Here is a 16,124-nt window from a genome sequence, read left to right on the forward strand (position 1 = left end):
ACACACACACACACAGACAGACAGACAGACAGACAGAGGTATATCTTTTAGATTTGTAATGTTCTTTTAAATGGAGTCTCTTCTGCTGATCAATGCTGTATTTATTTGATCAAAAATACAGAAAAAAACAGTAATATTGTTAAATATTATGGCAGTTTCTAATATTGGTTTCCTATCTTAAAATCTAATTTATTTCTGTGACGCAGCACTGAATTTTCAGCATCATTACTCCAGTCCTCGGTGTCACATGATCCTTTTATAAATCATTCTTATTCTGATTTATTATCAGTGTTGAAACTGTTGTGCTGCTTCATATTTTTTTGGAACCTGTTTCATAAACAAAATAAAAAGTTAAAAAGAACAGAATTAATTCAAAATAGAAATCTTTTCTAACAATATCACTTTTTATCCATTTAACACATCCTTGCTGAATAATATTCAAAATCTTTTCTAACAATATCACTTTTTATCCATTTAACACATCCTTGCTGAATAAAAGTATTCTAAAAGTTTCTTTTAAAAGAAGAAGAAAAAAATAAATGTACTGACCCCAAACTTTTTTTTTTTTTTGAATAGTTGTGTATATTTAACACAATTTCCATTTTGAATAAATACTGTTCTTTTTAACCTTTTATTTATCAAAGAATCCGGAAATAATATCACAGGCCCCAAAAAATATTAAGCAACACAACAGTTTCCAGCACTGATAATAAATCAGCATATATTAGAATGATTTCTGAAGATCGTGTGACACTAAAATCTGGAATAATGATGCTGAATATTCAGCTTTGCTTCACAGGAATAAATTATATTTTAAAGTATATTAAAATAGAAAATGGCTTTGTTAAATTGCAATAATAGGCTATTTCACAAAATGACAGTTTTTTTCTGTATTTTTGATCAAATAAATGCAGGCTTGATGAGCAGCATAACCTCTTTAAAAAACATAAAAAATCTTACTGATCCCAAACTTTTGAACGGCAGTGTATATATTCATATATATATATATATAGGCAAAAGGCAATCTACCTCATGAACAGTTAAATGTTCTCCCATTGTGCAATACAAATATATATATATATATATAGGCAATAGGCAATCTACCTCATGAACAGTTAAATATTCTCCCATTGTGCAATACAAATATGTGCAATAACCTTATAACGTTACTATTTATCTCTTTACATACTTGTACATCCCTACAACTTTAAATTTTTATTCTATTCATATTCTACAGTATTTTATCTATAGCACTAGCACACCTGTACATATTTATCCTTTGTGTGTATATGTGTGTGTGTGTGCTTTATTTATATTTATACATGTATTTTATTCACATCTTATTTTTATTGTCTGTGTGTGTTGTTGTTGTCTCCGTGTACTGGAAGCTTGTGACACTAAAACAGATTCCTTGTATGTGTAAACATACTTGGCAATAAAGCTCTTTCTGACTTCTGATACGTGTGTGTAATATACAGTAGGCCTACTACAGTATGAAAATGCATATTTTTCAATTAAAGAGAACTTCTAGAATAAATATGTACTGCTTTGGGTGCTTGACACCTCATTGGTCATTTTGTGCTTTAAGAATAATATTCAAGTTTAAGAATCCGCTGAAAGTTACATAAATGTAAATACGACTTTCCTTATTGATCACGTCTTCAGGTAAAATGCACGTTTTCTTGCGTGGCTGGATGTTGGAATCACGTTGTTTGCATTCGCTCAAACTGATTTGCTGAAGTCGAAACGCGGTCGTTAAAAAACCCAACTCCTTTAGTGTCCCGCTCGCTGTGAAGAGGATCCCGCTTGGCTCCCTGGAAAAGCTAATCAGTGACTTCCCTCCGGATCCTCACTGTTGACATGTTTAGAGACGAGCATCGGGCTGTTTGCTGACCACAGCAGTGCACTATACAGCAGGAAACAAAGCTCTTTTATTCTGCATTGCACTTCATATAATACACCTAACGTTATATACGACTAATGTATAAAGGAGCAGCTTCATTCAGAACTGCCCCGTCGAATTCTCTTTAAATGTGTCAACACTTTCGGAAATGCTAGTTTAAAAACAAAAAAATAAAATGGTTTTTGTGTTCATTTTGTTGTTATTGGAGGAAAAACAAAATCGAATTCAGGAGGTTATTGTTGCAGTGTGAATAAACATAGCCGAGGAGGACTTTCATCAATATAAGACTTGTATTTAATGTTAAGAGTAGCAATATTGAGCACTCAGTATCCTGTTTTAAACCTTTTGTGTCTAGTAGGACATGTAGTATTTTGTGTGTAACTAGGCACCTCTTGGAAGATTTAAAGGGGTCATATGATGCGATTTCAAGTTTTCCTTTCTCTTTGGAGTGTTACAAGCTGATTGTGCATAGATAAGATCCCTGAAGTTGCAAAGACTAAAGTCTCAAGACCAAAGAGATATTCTTTATCAAAGTTAAGACTCTGCCACGCCCCCCTAAAACGGCTCGTTCTAACACGCCCCCACATATCTACCTCACTATGTGGAAATGTTTGCATAATGCGCCCACATGTGCATGCAAAGAAAGAAGGCGTGGTTTCAGTAACCGCAGTTAGTGTTGAAGCAGCCATGTCAGGGAGACGCTGTGTGTTTCTGGCAAAAGCACTTTATTTGGCCTTCTGTGTGTGTGTGAGAGAGAGCGAGAGAGCGAGAGAGCGAGATCACTGTGAAGTCAGCTGTCTTAACCGGGGCTTGTATACTGCAAACACATACCAGCTTCATCACTGTATCTGTGGAGACTCTCTTCCTCTTTCGGAAGTGCTTGCGGTGTTCGGCCAATCACAATGCACTGGGTCAGCTGGCCAATCAGAGCAGACTGCGCTTGTCGGAAGGAGGGACTTTGTAGAAAACTAAGCGTTTGAGAGAGGTACAGTAGGAATTTTACAAAATATCTTCATGGAACATGATCTTTACTGAATATCCTAACGATTTTTGGCATAAAAGAAAAATCAATAATTTTGACCCATACAATGTATTGTTGGCTATCGCTACAAATATACCCCAGCGACTTAAGACTGCTTTTGTGCTCCAGGGTCACATATATGAACGCATTTATGAATGTATTTTAATCGCATTTTAGCTTTTTTGGAATTAATTTAAATAGTTGATGAATGAATGAATAAAAAATAACTTTATATTTGCAATTTTGTTTGGTGATGCTAGTGGTGCAGATATTCCGTTCTTTTAATATGACCTCATTAAACCTACATCCATAGTTATATAATTAGCAGGACATGTTGACTATAATGTTTATCTCTACTGTTTGTGTCTGATAGGTATCATCCACGCGTGCTCTACATTGACATTGATATTCATCACGGTGATGGTGTTCAGGAAGCGTTTTATCTCACAGACAGAGTCATGACTGTATCCTTCCACAAATACGGGAACTACTTTTTCCCAGGAACTGGTATGTTGTTCCTACTGTCTGGAAAAACAAACAAGCAAAAAAATAGTACTAGTACATACTAATAATACATACATTTTTAAAAAAAGGAGCTTGATCTTCACAAACATACAGACTATTGATAAAGCATGGTAATGATAGTAAGTGGTGCTGTTGTGTGTTGATATGAAGGTGATATGTATGAGGTGGGAGCTGAGAGCGGCCGCTACTACTGCTTGAATGTCCCGCTGCGAGATGGTATAGATGACCAGAGTGAGTTGATTTACACTCTAATATTCATATGAGTCTATATACAGGTGCATCTCAATAAATTAGAATGTCGTGGAAAAGTTCATTTATTTCAGTAATTCAACTCAAATTGTGAAACTCGTGTATTAAATAAATTAAATGCACACAGACTGAAGTAGTTTAAGTCTTTGGTTCTTTTAATTGTGATGATTTTGGCTAACATTTAAGAAAAACCCACCAATTCACTATCTCAACAAATTAGAATACTTCATAAGACCAATAAAAAAACATTTTAGTGAATTGTTGACCTTCTGGAAAGTATGTTCATTTACTGTACATGTACTCAATACTTGGTAGGGGCTCCTTTTGCTTTAATTACTGCCTCAATTTGGCGTGGCATGGAGGTGATCAGTTTGTGGCACTGCTGAGGTGGTATGGAAGCCCAGGTTTCTTTGACAGTGGCCTTCAGCTCATCTGCATTTTTTGGTCTCTTGTTTCTCATTTTCCTCTTGACAATAGCCCATAGATTCTGTATTCCAAAATGTCTTGGTAAACGGGTGCAGTGACGTTGGTTTTCAAAAAACACAATGGACCAACACCAGCAGATGACATTGCACCCCAAATCATCACAAACTGTGGAAACTTAACACTGGACTTCAAGCCAGCTGTTGCATCGCGGCGCTCACGCACGCGTCCGGAGGCACGTACACGTTCATAAGAATGAAAGAGGAAAACTCCCATGGTGAGTAGAAAGGTTTACAGTTTATGATGAGTGCCTCTAAATTAGGACAGCATACCTTTTTCTGCGTTGTTACATCTGAACACCAACGTTCGTTGATGTAGAAACACAGTCCATAACTCCAGGTTTTCCCCGTTAACTCCGCGATGCGATCCGCTCTGAACAGCTGGTAGCCCGGCAGATGAAGCGCGTTGTCCGGAATGGCTTCACTCAGCCAGCTTTCAGTGAAGCACAGTGCAGCAGAGTTTGAAAAGTCCTTGTTGGTGCGGGTGAGGAGAAGAAGTTCATCCGTTTTGTTAATAAGGGAACGGACATTCGCGAGATGAATGCTTGGGAGCACAGTCCGAATGCCGCGTGCGCGCGGAGCTTCACCAGGGCGTCTGCGTCTTCTGCACGCACGTTTGAACAACACAGCTGTACCTCCGACTAACTAGAATGTCCAACAAAACGTCTGAATAATCAAAAACCGGAAAAATATTGTCTGGGGTGTGCTGCTTAATGTTAAGGAGTTCGTCTCTGGTAAAACTTATAGAAGAAGAATGACAAAACACAGAACAAACAAACAAAAACAATAGAAGAATCGCGGAGCTCAGCGTCCTGGCTGCCATTTGCGGCGCCATCCTGTTAATTCTGTTAATTTTCCTATACTTCTATTTCTGTATATAGTACATTATTCAATTTGTCTTTTTTTAATTATATTAGTGTTATATTACATTCCTACTGTGTTATTCCAATGTATGTCTGCACTATGTTTGTACTTTCTTCTACACTGGAAGCTCCTGTCGTCAAGTCAAATTCCTTGTGTGTGTAAACATACTTGGTAATAAAGCTCTTCTGATTCTGATTCTGAAATACCAAACTTGCTCTCATCTGAAAAGAGGACTTTGGACCACTGGGCAACAGTCCAGTTCTTCTTCTCCTTAGCCCAGGTAAGACGCCTCTGACATTGTCTGTGGTTCAGGAGGGGCTTAACAAGAGGAATACGACAACTGTAGCCAAATTCCTTGACATGTCTGTGTATGGTGGCTCTTGATGCCTTGACCCCAGCCTCAGTCCATTCCTTGTGATGTTCACTCAAATTCTTGAATCAATTTTGCTTGACAATCCTAATAAGGCTGCAGTTCTCTCGGTTGGTTGTGCATCTTTTTCTTCCACACTTTTTCCTTCCACTCAACTTTCTGTTAACATGCTTGGATACAGCACTCTGTGAACAGCCAGCTTCTTTGGCAATGAATGTTTGTGGCTTACCCTCCTTGTGAAGGGTGTCAATGATTGTCTTCTGGACAACTGTCAGATCAGCAGTCTTCCCCATGATTGTGTAGCCTAGTGAACCAAACTGAGAGACCATTTGAAGGCTCAGGAAACCTTTGCAGGTGTTTAGAGTTGATTACCTAATTGGCATGTCACCATGTTCTAATTTGTTGAGATAGTGAATTGGTGGGTTTTTGTTAAATGTGAGCCAAAATCATCACAATTAAAAGAACCAAAGACTTAAACTACTTCAGTCTGTGTGCATTGAATTTATTTAATACACGAGTTTCACCATTTGAGTTGAATTACTGAAATAAATGAACTTTTCCATGACATTCTAATTTATTGAGATGCACCTGTATGATTAATCTTCCAAAGCGTAGCCATGTAATTGTAATAGTTAAGTTATATACTGTTGTTGTACTGGGTGGCATATGGTCAAAGATATCAGTTCAACCGCATGAGTAATTTTCAGGTTATGCAAGTAGCTATTATTCTCTGAACACAACCTGCTTTTGGAGCAGTGTAAATATTCAGGGTTTCTGCTGGCCTTAAAAAGGTCTTAAAGTCTTGATTCACCCTTCCACACTTTTTAAGACATGAAAAAAAGTCTTAAATCAGAGCAGAAAGTCTTTAGCCCCGTTCACACCAAGAACGATATCATCTGTTTATTCTAAGCGCACGTGCGTCTGCCGCTTTAAATTCTCGAGCTCGTTACAGCAGGATGGATTCTGATTGGCTGTCAATTTTTTTTTATCGTTAATCAGCTGGAGAAAAATCGTTTTGAAAGTTTTTGATATCGTTTCTCTTTGTCTTTATCGTTATAGCTGTGGTGTGGACTCTGCTATTCTTTAATATTGAGAACGATTTTTAGAACTATATCTTTATTGTTATCTTCATAGCTATCGTCCTTGGTGTGAACGGGCCTTTTAACTCATAGAGTCATGGCATTAAATGTTGGCGAATGACTTCTTCTGTATTTTTGTTTTCCAGTACAATGATCTAAACATCCTTGAATCAGGATACATTTACTTGAAATCCGAATGTGAAACGAAGTCTTGAATTTTCATTGAATTGAACGAAATGAGTTCATGCTTAAAACAAGAACAAATATCTGTCACTGGTGAATGAAAACGTGTTTTCCCTTTGAATTAAGTTGATTTTTCTGAGCTTGTTCTTGTTTTAATCATAGACATCCTTTTGATCAAATTCCCAGAAAATGAGACTTGTTATTTTAAGATCTATTTACATGAGAAGTGAAGTGACATGAGGATTGTTTGTTTTGATGTTCTCAGGCTACAGACACCTGTTTCAGCCGGTTATCAAGCAGGTGGTGGACTTCTATCAGCCCACCTGCGTTGTTCTCCAGGTGAGATCACGCTCTCCGTTGGTCTGGATCTGCTGGGGTTTTGTTGCTCATCTCTGTGCTTTGTCTGCAGTGTGGAGCTGATTCTCTGGGCTGTGATCGATTAGGATGCTTCAATCTCAGCATACGTGGACATGGGTAAAAAAAACAAACAAAAAAAAACTACTCCATAATCTAACACCGTCATCTTTTCTTCACCTGCACGCAGTATTTTGAAACCCTTGCTAATCTTGTTTAAACACTTGTACTTGTAGAGATTGTGTGGAGTTTGTGAAGAGCTTCAAAATCCCGCTGCTTGTTCTGGGTGGAGGAGGATACACTGTGAGAAACGTTGCTAGATGCTGGTATGTTTATCATTTCACTGCTCAGTTCACTATAAATCATCAGAAGAGGAAGTAGTTGTATAATAAAGGAAACTTCTTTAAAGGGGTCATATCATAATTTTTTTGCATCTCTGAGGTCCAATTACAATGTTATTTTTTCAGTCTTGATGTGAAATGAGCAACAGTATAGTTCTGTCACTGACACATAGGCTTTGGTTTTGTTGTCATGTACAGTTACATTTTTAATAATGATAGCCTCTTTGCAAAGTCTTAATTACCAAAATGAAAATGCATTGCCTTTGGCAAAACATTTTATTAGATCCAGTTAAACTTGTATCTTTGCATCACTTGCCACTTTCTAGCAGCTTCCTGTTTAAACAGTGATATGACAAATCTTTACTGTAATACAAGTTATTTTCAACCACAGCAAGGAACAATATGGTCATTATTGCATTATGAGAATCACTTACTCTCACTTAGAACTAAAAACTTGTCTGTAATGTTGGTGCATCACTAATTAAAAACAGTAAACCAGTTTGCACTGCAATGTAGCATTACAACTGTTCTATTCAAATGTTGGGATTTGCTCATTATCCTATGATTTCTCTTACTTCCTCCTCATTATCTCGCTTCTATCGAGTCTCTGATCGTGTTCATTTAGGAGGTCATATGTTAAGACTTTGGGTTTCTAAGCTGTTTTGGCTGTAAGTGCTACACTTCTATCTTTGACTCTTTCTGATATGTTCATTAATGTATCATATATTTGATTTTTAGGACATATGAAACATCTTTACTAGTTGAGGAGTCCATTAGTGATGAGCTGCCATATAGTGGTAAGACAGCAACTGTGTCACATGAGAAGACAACTAGAAGTATTGGATGTTTTGTTTTGCTATTACATGTTATCTAGCGCTTGTGTGAATTAGTGTCCTCTAATGCACTGCTTTAAAACTGTTCCTCGTCACTATATTTGTCCTCTGCACAGAATACTTTGAATATTTTGCTCCAGACTTCACACTTCACCCAGATGTCAGCACAAGGATAGAAAACCAAAATTCTAGACAAGTATGCGTTATTTTCCTCACAATATAGTTTTTTTTTTTTTCTACAAATCTTGACAGTACATTTGTGTCCGCATGTACACATTCAAAACCTCTTTAAAACCTGGAAATAACAAGTTGAGGATCTTGAAAAATGGAAAACCAAGAAGTGCTGCATAATGAAAAATCCATTAGAAATGCTTGAGATTCAGATGCAGCACAAGATGCTCTCTTGAACTTAAAGTTATAGTTTTAAAAAGTGTAAAATTGAAACATTGTCAAAATAGAACAGTTCTGATTTTATATGAAAAAGTGAAAGTAATTATAGTGTATTATATGTGACCCTGGACCACAAAACCAGTCCTAAGTGTCAGTTTTTCAAAATTAAGGTTTGTACGTCATCATGAATCATTTTTCCATTGATGTATGGTTTGTTAGGATCGGACAATATTTGGACGAGATACAACTATTTGAAAATCTGGAATCTGAGGGTGCAAACAAAATCTAAATATTGAGAAAATCATCTTTAAAGTTGTCCAAATGAAGTTCTTAGCAATGCATATTACTAATCAAAAATTAAGTTTTTATATATTTACAGTAGGAAATTTACAAAATATCTTCATGGAACATGATCTTTCTTTAACATCCTAATGATTTTTGGCATAAAAGAAAAATCGATAATTTTGACCCATACAATGTATTGGCTATTGCTACAAATATACCCCAGCGACTTAAGACTGCTTTTGTGCTCCAGGGTCACATATTTCTTAAGGTTTGAAATCGTTGAAATAGGTGTTCAGTGCCCCGTCATCACTCAGCTGTAACCAATACATGACCTGGTTTTTCTAGTATTTGGAGCAGATTCGTCAAACAGTGTTTGAGAGCCTGAAGATGTTAAATCACGCTCCAAGTGTTCAGATCCACGACGTTCCCTCTGATTTGCTGAGCTACGAGCGACCAGACGAGGCCGATCCTGATGAGCGAGGATCAGAAGACAACTTCTCTAGGTGACTGTAACACTAGTGTTTACAAATTTGGGCTCTATAAGATTTTTAAAAAATAATAATTTTTTAATGAAGTCTCCTCCTCTCATCAAGGCTGCATTTATTCGATCAAAAATAGTCAAAACCATAATATTGTGAAATATATTTGTTAAAGTACCCCTATTATGCCATTTTGAAGGTTCCTAGTATTGTTCCAAACAACACGTACGTTTTCTCAAAATATGCATTTATCACCTCATTTTCCAACTATTCTCAAACGATTAGTTCGAGGCAGTTCTGAGATTGTCTCTCTAAACCCCGCCTTTCCATGAACCTACTCTGCTCTGATTGGTCAGATGGCCCAGTCTGTTGTGATTGGTCTAATGATCCAGTTAAACTTGTATCTTTGCATCACTTGCCACTTTCTAGCAGCTTCCTGTTTAAACAGTGATATGACAAATCTTTACTGTAATACAAGTTATTTTCAACCACAGCAAGGAACAATATGGTCATTATTGCATTATGAGAATCACTTACTCTCACTTAGAACTAAAAACTTGTCTGTAATGTTGGTGCATCACTAATTAAAAACAGTAAACCAGTTTGCACTGCAATGTAGCATTACAACTGTTCTATTCAAATGTTGGGATTTGCTCATTATCCTATGATTTCTCTTACTTCCTCCTCATTATCTCGCTTCTATCGAGTCTCTGATCGTGTTCATTTAGGAGGTCATATGTTAAGACTTTGGGTTTCTAAGCTGTTTTGGCTGTAAGTGCTACACTTCTATCTTTGACTCTTTCTGATATGTTCATTAATGTATCATATATTTGATTTTTAGGACATATGAAACATCTTTACTAGTTGAGGAGTCCATTAGTGATGAGCTGCCATATAGTGGTAAGACAGCAACTGTGTCACATGAGAAGACAACTAGAAGTATTGGATGTTTTGTTTTGCTATTACATGTTATCTAGCGCTTGTGTGAATTAGTGTCCTCTAATGCACTGCTTTAAAACTGTTCCTCGTCACTATATTTGTCCTCTGCACAGAATACTTTGAATATTTTGCTCCAGACTTCACACTTCACCCAGATGTCAGCACAAGGATAGAAAACCAAAATTCTAGACAAGTATGCGTTATTTTCCTCACAATATAGTTTTTTTTTTTTTCTACAAATCTTGACAGTACATTTGTGTCCGCATGTACACATTCAAAACCTCTTTAAAACCTGGAAATAACAAGTTGAGGATCTTGAAAAATGGAAAACCAAGAAGTGCTGCATAATGAAAAATCCATTAGAAATGCTTGAGATTCAGATGCAGCACAAGATGCTCTCTTGAACTTAAAGTTATAGTTTTAAAAAGTGTAAAATTGAAACATTGTCAAAATAGAACAGTTCTGATTTTATATGAAAAAGTGAAAGTAATTATAGTGTATTATATGTGACCCTGGACCACAAAACCAGTCCTAAGTGTCAGTTTTTCAAAATTAAGGTTTGTACGTCATCATGAATCATTTTTCCATTGATGTATGGTTTGTTAGGATCGGACAATATTTGGACGAGATACAACTATTTGAAAATCTGGAATCTGAGGGTGCAAACAAAATCTAAATATTGAGAAAATCATCTTTAAAGTTGTCCAAATGAAGTTCTTAGCAATGCATATTACTAATCAAAAATTAAGTTTTTATATATTTACAGTAGGAAATTTACAAAATATCTTCATGGAACATGATCTTTCTTTAACATCCTAATGATTTTTGGCATAAAAGAAAAATCGATAATTTTGACCCATACAATGTATTGGCTATTGCTACAAATATACCCCAGCGACTTAAGACTGCTTTTGTGCTCCAGGGTCACATATTTCTTAAGGTTTGAAATCGTTGAAATAGGTGTTCAGTGCCCCGTCATCACTCAGCTGTAACCAATACATGACCTGGTTTTTCTAGTATTTGGAGCAGATTCGTCAAACAGTGTTTGAGAGCCTGAAGATGTTAAATCACGCTCCAAGTGTTCAGATCCACGACGTTCCCTCTGATTTGCTGAGCTACGAGCGACCAGACGAGGCCGATCCTGATGAGCGAGGATCAGAAGACAATTTCTCTAGGTGACTGTAACACTAGTGTTTACAAATTTGGGCTCTATAAGATTTAAAAAAAAACATTTTTTAATGAAGTCTCCTCTTCTCATCAAGGCTGCATTTATTCGATCAAAAATAGTCAAAACCATAATATTGTGAAATATATTTGTTAAAGTACCCCTATTATGCCATTTTGAAGGTTCCTAGTATTGTTCCAAACAACACGTACGTTTTCTCAAAATATGCATTTATCACCTCATTTTCCAACTATTCTCAAACGATTAGTTCGAGGCAGTTCTGAGATTGTCTCTCTAAACCCCGCCTTTCCATGAACCTACTCTGCTCTGATTGGTCAGATGGCCCAGTCTGTTGTGATTGGTCTAATGTCCACGACGTTCCCTCTGATTTGCTGAGCTACGAGCGACCAGACGAGGCCGATCCTGATGAGCGAGGATCAGAAGACAACTTCTCTAGGTGACTGTAACACTAGTGTTTACAAATTTGGGCTCTATAAGATTTTTAAAAAATAATAATTTTTTAATGAAGTCTCCTCCTCTCATCAAGGCTGCATTTATTCGATCAAAAATAGTCAAAACCATAATATTGTGAAATATATTTGTTAAAGTACCCCTATTATGCCATTTTGAAGGTTCCTAGTATTGTTCCAAACAACACGTACATTTTCTCAAAATATGCATTTATCACCTCGTTTTCCAACTATTCTCAAACGATTAGTTCGAGGCAGTTCTGAGATTCAGTCTCTCTAAACCCCGCCTTTCCATGAACCTACTCTGCTCTGATTGGTCAGATGGCCCAGTCTGTTGTGATTGGTCTAATGTGAACTCCACGAGATTAGAGATCAGTCGTCAGTAAAATGACATGTTTGTGGGCGGGGTCAAGTTGTTTGTGGCCAGCCAATGCAGAATAGAGCATTATGCAAATGTGTTACCCAGTGACGTGTAGCCATCATGGAAGTGGGATTTGAATTATTAACTACTTTTTTTCGGCTGTTCAGAGTCGATTCTAAACTTCATTTATCATGCACTTTCAGCTTTACAACTTTGCAGATCATTTACAGATCATTTACTGAATGAAAGGTATTATTCGACATGGCATAATAGGGGCACTTTAAAATAAGTGTTTTCTATGTGGATATATTGTAAAATGTAATTTATTTCTGTGATGCACAGCTGAATTTTCAGCATCATTACTCCAGTCTTCAGTGTCACATAATCTTCAGAGATCACTCTAATAAATTAAAAACAGTAAACCAGTTTGCACTGCAATGTAGCATTACAACTGTTCTATTCAAATGTTGGGATTTGCTCATTATCCTATGATTTCTCTTACTTCCTCCTCATTATCTCGCTTCTATCGAGTCTCTGATCGTGTTCATTTAGGAGGTCATATGTTAAGACTTTGGGTTTCTAAGCTGTTTTGGCTGTAAGTGCTACACTTCTATCTTTGACTCTTTCTGATATGTTCATTAATGTATCATATATTTGATTTTTAGGACATATGAAACATCTTTACTAGTTGAGGAGTCCATTAGTGATGAGCTGCCATATAGTGGTAAGACAGCAACTGTGTCACATGAGAAGACAACTAGAAGTATTGGATGTTTTGTTTTGCTATTACATGTTATCTAGCGCTTGTGTGAATTAGTGTCCTCTAATGCACTGCTTTAAAACTGTTCCTCGTCACTATATTTGTCCTCTGCACAGAATACTTTGAATATTTTGCTCCAGACTTCACACTTCACCCAGATGTCAGCACAAGGATAGAAAACCAAAATTCTAGACAAGTATGCGTTATTTTCCTCACAATATAGTTTTTTTTTTTTTCTACAAATCTTGACAGTACATTTGTGTCCGCATGTACACATTCAAAACCTCTTTAAAACCTGGAAATAACAAGTTGAGGATCTTGAAAAATGGAAAACCAAGAAGTGCTGCATAATGAAAAATCCATTAGAAATGCTTGAGATTCAGATGCAGCACAAGATGCTCTCTTGAACTTAAAGTTATAGTTTTAAAAAGTGTAAAATTGAAACATTGTCAAAATAGAACAGTTCTGATTTTATATGAAAAAGTGAAAGTAATTATAGTGTATTATATGTGACCCTGGACCACAAAACCAGTCCTAAGTGTCAGTTTTTCAAAATTAAGGTTTGTACGTCATCATGAATCATTTTTCCATTGATGTATGGTTTGTTAGGATCGGACAATATTTGGACGAGATACAACTATTTGAAAATCTGGAATCTGAGGGTGCAAACAAAATCTAAATATTGAGAAAATCATCTTTAAAGTTGTCCAAATGAAGTTCTTAGCAATGCATATTACTAATCAAAAATTAAGTTTTTATATATTTACAGTAGGAAATTTACAAAATATCTTCATGGAACATGATCTTTCTTTAACATCCTAATGATTTTTGGCATAAAAGAAAAATCGATAATTTTGACCCATACAATGTATTGGCTATTGCTACAAATATACCCCAGCGACTTAAGACTGCTTTTGTGCTCCAGGGTCACATATTTCTTAAGGTTTGAAATCGTTGAAATAGGTGTTCAGTGCCCCGTCATCACTCAGCTGTAACCAATACATGACCTGGTTTTTCTAGTATTTGGAGCAGATTCGTCAAACAGTGTTTGAGAGCCTGAAGATGTTAAATCACGCTCCAAGTGTTCAGATCCACGACGTTCCCTCTGATTTGCTGAGCTACGAGCGACCAGACGAGGCCGATCCTGATGAGCGAGGATCAGAAGACAATTTCTCTAGGTGACTGTAACACTAGTGTTTACAAATTTGGGCTCTATAAGATTTAAAAAAAAACATTTTTTAATGAAGTCTCCTCTTCTCATCAAGGCTGCATTTATTCGATCAAAAATAGTCAAAACCATAATATTGTGAAATATATTTGTTAAAGTACCCCTATTATGCCATTTTGAAGGTTCCTAGTATTGTTCCAAACAACACGTACATTTTCTCAAAATATGCATTTATCACCTCGTTTTCCAACTATTCTCAAACGATTAGTTCGAGGCAGTTCTGAGATTCAGTCTCTCTAAACCCCGCCTTTCCATGAACCTACTCTGCTCTGATTGGTCAGATGGCCCAGTCTGTTGTGATTGGTCTAATGCGAACTCCACGTTTGTGGGCGGGGTCAAGTTGTTTGTGGCCAGCCAATGCAGAATAGAGCATTATGCAAATGTGTTACCCAGTGACGTGTAGCCATCATGGAAGTGGGATTTGAATTATTAAAGACTTGTTTCGGCTGTTCAGAGTCGATTCTAAACTTCATTTTTACAACTTTGCAGATCATTTACAGATCATTTACTGAATGAAAGGCATTATTCGACATGGCATAATAGGGGCACTTTAAAATAAGTGTTTTCTATGTGGATATATTGTAAAATGTAATTTATTTCTGTGATGCACAGCTGAATTTTCAGCATCATTACTCCAGTCTTCAGTGTCACATAATCTTCAGAGATCACTCTAATATGCTGAATCAATGTTGATTATTATTATTATCAAAGAGGCACAAAATCACTTTCACAGACGTTTACCTTAACTGTTCGCTGCTGGTGGAGTCTTTAGCCATCTTCAAGAAACGCTAAAGACACGTCTCTTCCATCTACACTTGCACTCTATTCTATTTCTATTCTACAGTTGTGCTCAAAAGTTTGCACACCCTTGGAGTATTGATAATATATGTACCCTTTTTAAAGAAAACATGAGCGAGCACGCAAAACACATTTCTTATGCGATTCATATTCAGCTGTAGGTTATAACAAAATGACACAATCATAAAACAAAACATAGCAACAAAGAAAAAATGAAATAACCCCTGGCCAAAAGTCTCCACACCCTTAGTTCTCATTACAGTGTATTGCCCCCTTTAGCATCAATGACCGCGTCTAGTCTTTTTGTAATAGTTGTCTATAAGGCCCCAAATTCTTGCAGGTGGTATAGCTGCCCATTCAGCTTGGCAAAATGCCTCCAGGTCATGCAAAGTCTTTGAGATCTCCCCAGAGTGGCTCGATCATATGAAGCCTTTTTCTGCTGTAACCACTGGAGGATAGGGTCATTCTCATGCTGGAAAGTCCAAGACCATTCCATGCACAGCTTTCCACCAGAAGAATGCAAATTGGCTGCCAGTATTTTCTGATAACATGCTGCATTCATCTTGCCATCAATTTTCAAAGATTCCCCAAGCCTTTAGAGCTCACCCCCCAAACACGAGTGAGCCACCATCATAGGCCTTGTTGACCCCTCTCCAAATATAGCGCTTGTGGTTGACCAGAAAGCTCTATTTTGGTCTCGTCACTCCAGATTACAGTGTGCCAGAAGCTGTGAGTTAAGGTGTTGTAACCAGGCTTTTTTTGTGGCATCTCGACCATGCAGCTCATTTTTGTTCAAGTATTGTCATATTTTTGCTCCCTGGACAATCACACCATCTTTTTCCAGAGCAGCCTGTATTTCTCCCTGCCATTTTCAAGGCTTTGAATATCTTTTTATATCCTTTTCCATCTCTATAAAGTTCCATGACCTTGTTGCACAGGTCTTTTGACTCTTCTCTTCTGCTCAGTATCTGCTCGGTGCATCCACATGAGAGCTAACGAACTCATCGACTGTCTAAACACCGACACTAATCGCAATTTAAAAATC

At 36.9% G+C, this 16,124-nt stretch overlaps 1 protein-coding gene and 2 long non-coding RNA genes across 3 annotated transcripts in view; all 3 read left to right on the forward strand.

Moving 5' to 3' along the window:
- The window catches only part of LOC107573547 (histone deacetylase 3-like), a 9,822-nt gene extending 401 nt beyond the window's left edge, over positions 1–9,421 (forward strand). Inside the window, exons 2-9 of the mRNA XM_016259986.1 lie at positions 3,288–3,431; positions 3,600–3,680; positions 6,942–7,015; positions 7,086–7,150; positions 7,267–7,356; positions 8,110–8,168; positions 8,321–8,400; positions 9,225–9,421. Of these exons, the coding sequence (XP_016115472.1) occupies positions 3,288–3,431; positions 3,600–3,680; positions 6,942–7,015; positions 7,086–7,150; positions 7,267–7,356; positions 8,110–8,168; positions 8,321–8,400; positions 9,225–9,386 (755 nt within the window). The 3' untranslated portion in view covers positions 9,387–9,421. The remainder of the gene's footprint in view (positions 1–3,287; positions 3,432–3,599; positions 3,681–6,941; positions 7,016–7,085; positions 7,151–7,266; positions 7,357–8,109; positions 8,169–8,320; positions 8,401–9,224) is intronic.
- Positions 9,422–10,189: 768 nt separating this feature from the next.
- LOC107573549 (uncharacterized) lies at positions 10,190–11,514 on the forward strand. The gene is made up of 3 exons (XR_001607522.1): positions 10,190–10,258; positions 10,411–10,490; positions 11,315–11,514. It is a non-coding gene; the product is annotated as an uncharacterized lncRNA (long non-coding RNA).
- Positions 11,515–12,948: 1,434 nt separating this feature from the next.
- Positions 12,949–14,229, forward strand: LOC107573552 (uncharacterized). The gene is made up of 3 exons (XR_001607523.1): positions 12,949–13,017; positions 13,170–13,249; positions 14,074–14,229. It is a non-coding gene; the product is annotated as an uncharacterized lncRNA (long non-coding RNA).
- The last annotated feature ends 1,895 nt before the right edge of the window (positions 14,230–16,124 follow it).

The sequence above is a fragment of the Sinocyclocheilus grahami genome, unplaced genomic scaffold (assembly GCF_001515645.1).
Source record: "Sinocyclocheilus grahami isolate Dianchi unplaced genomic scaffold, SAMN03320097.WGS_v1.1 scaffold1974.1, whole genome shotgun sequence".
NCBI classification, from domain to species: domain Eukaryota; kingdom Metazoa; phylum Chordata; class Actinopteri; order Cypriniformes; family Cyprinidae; genus Sinocyclocheilus; species Sinocyclocheilus grahami.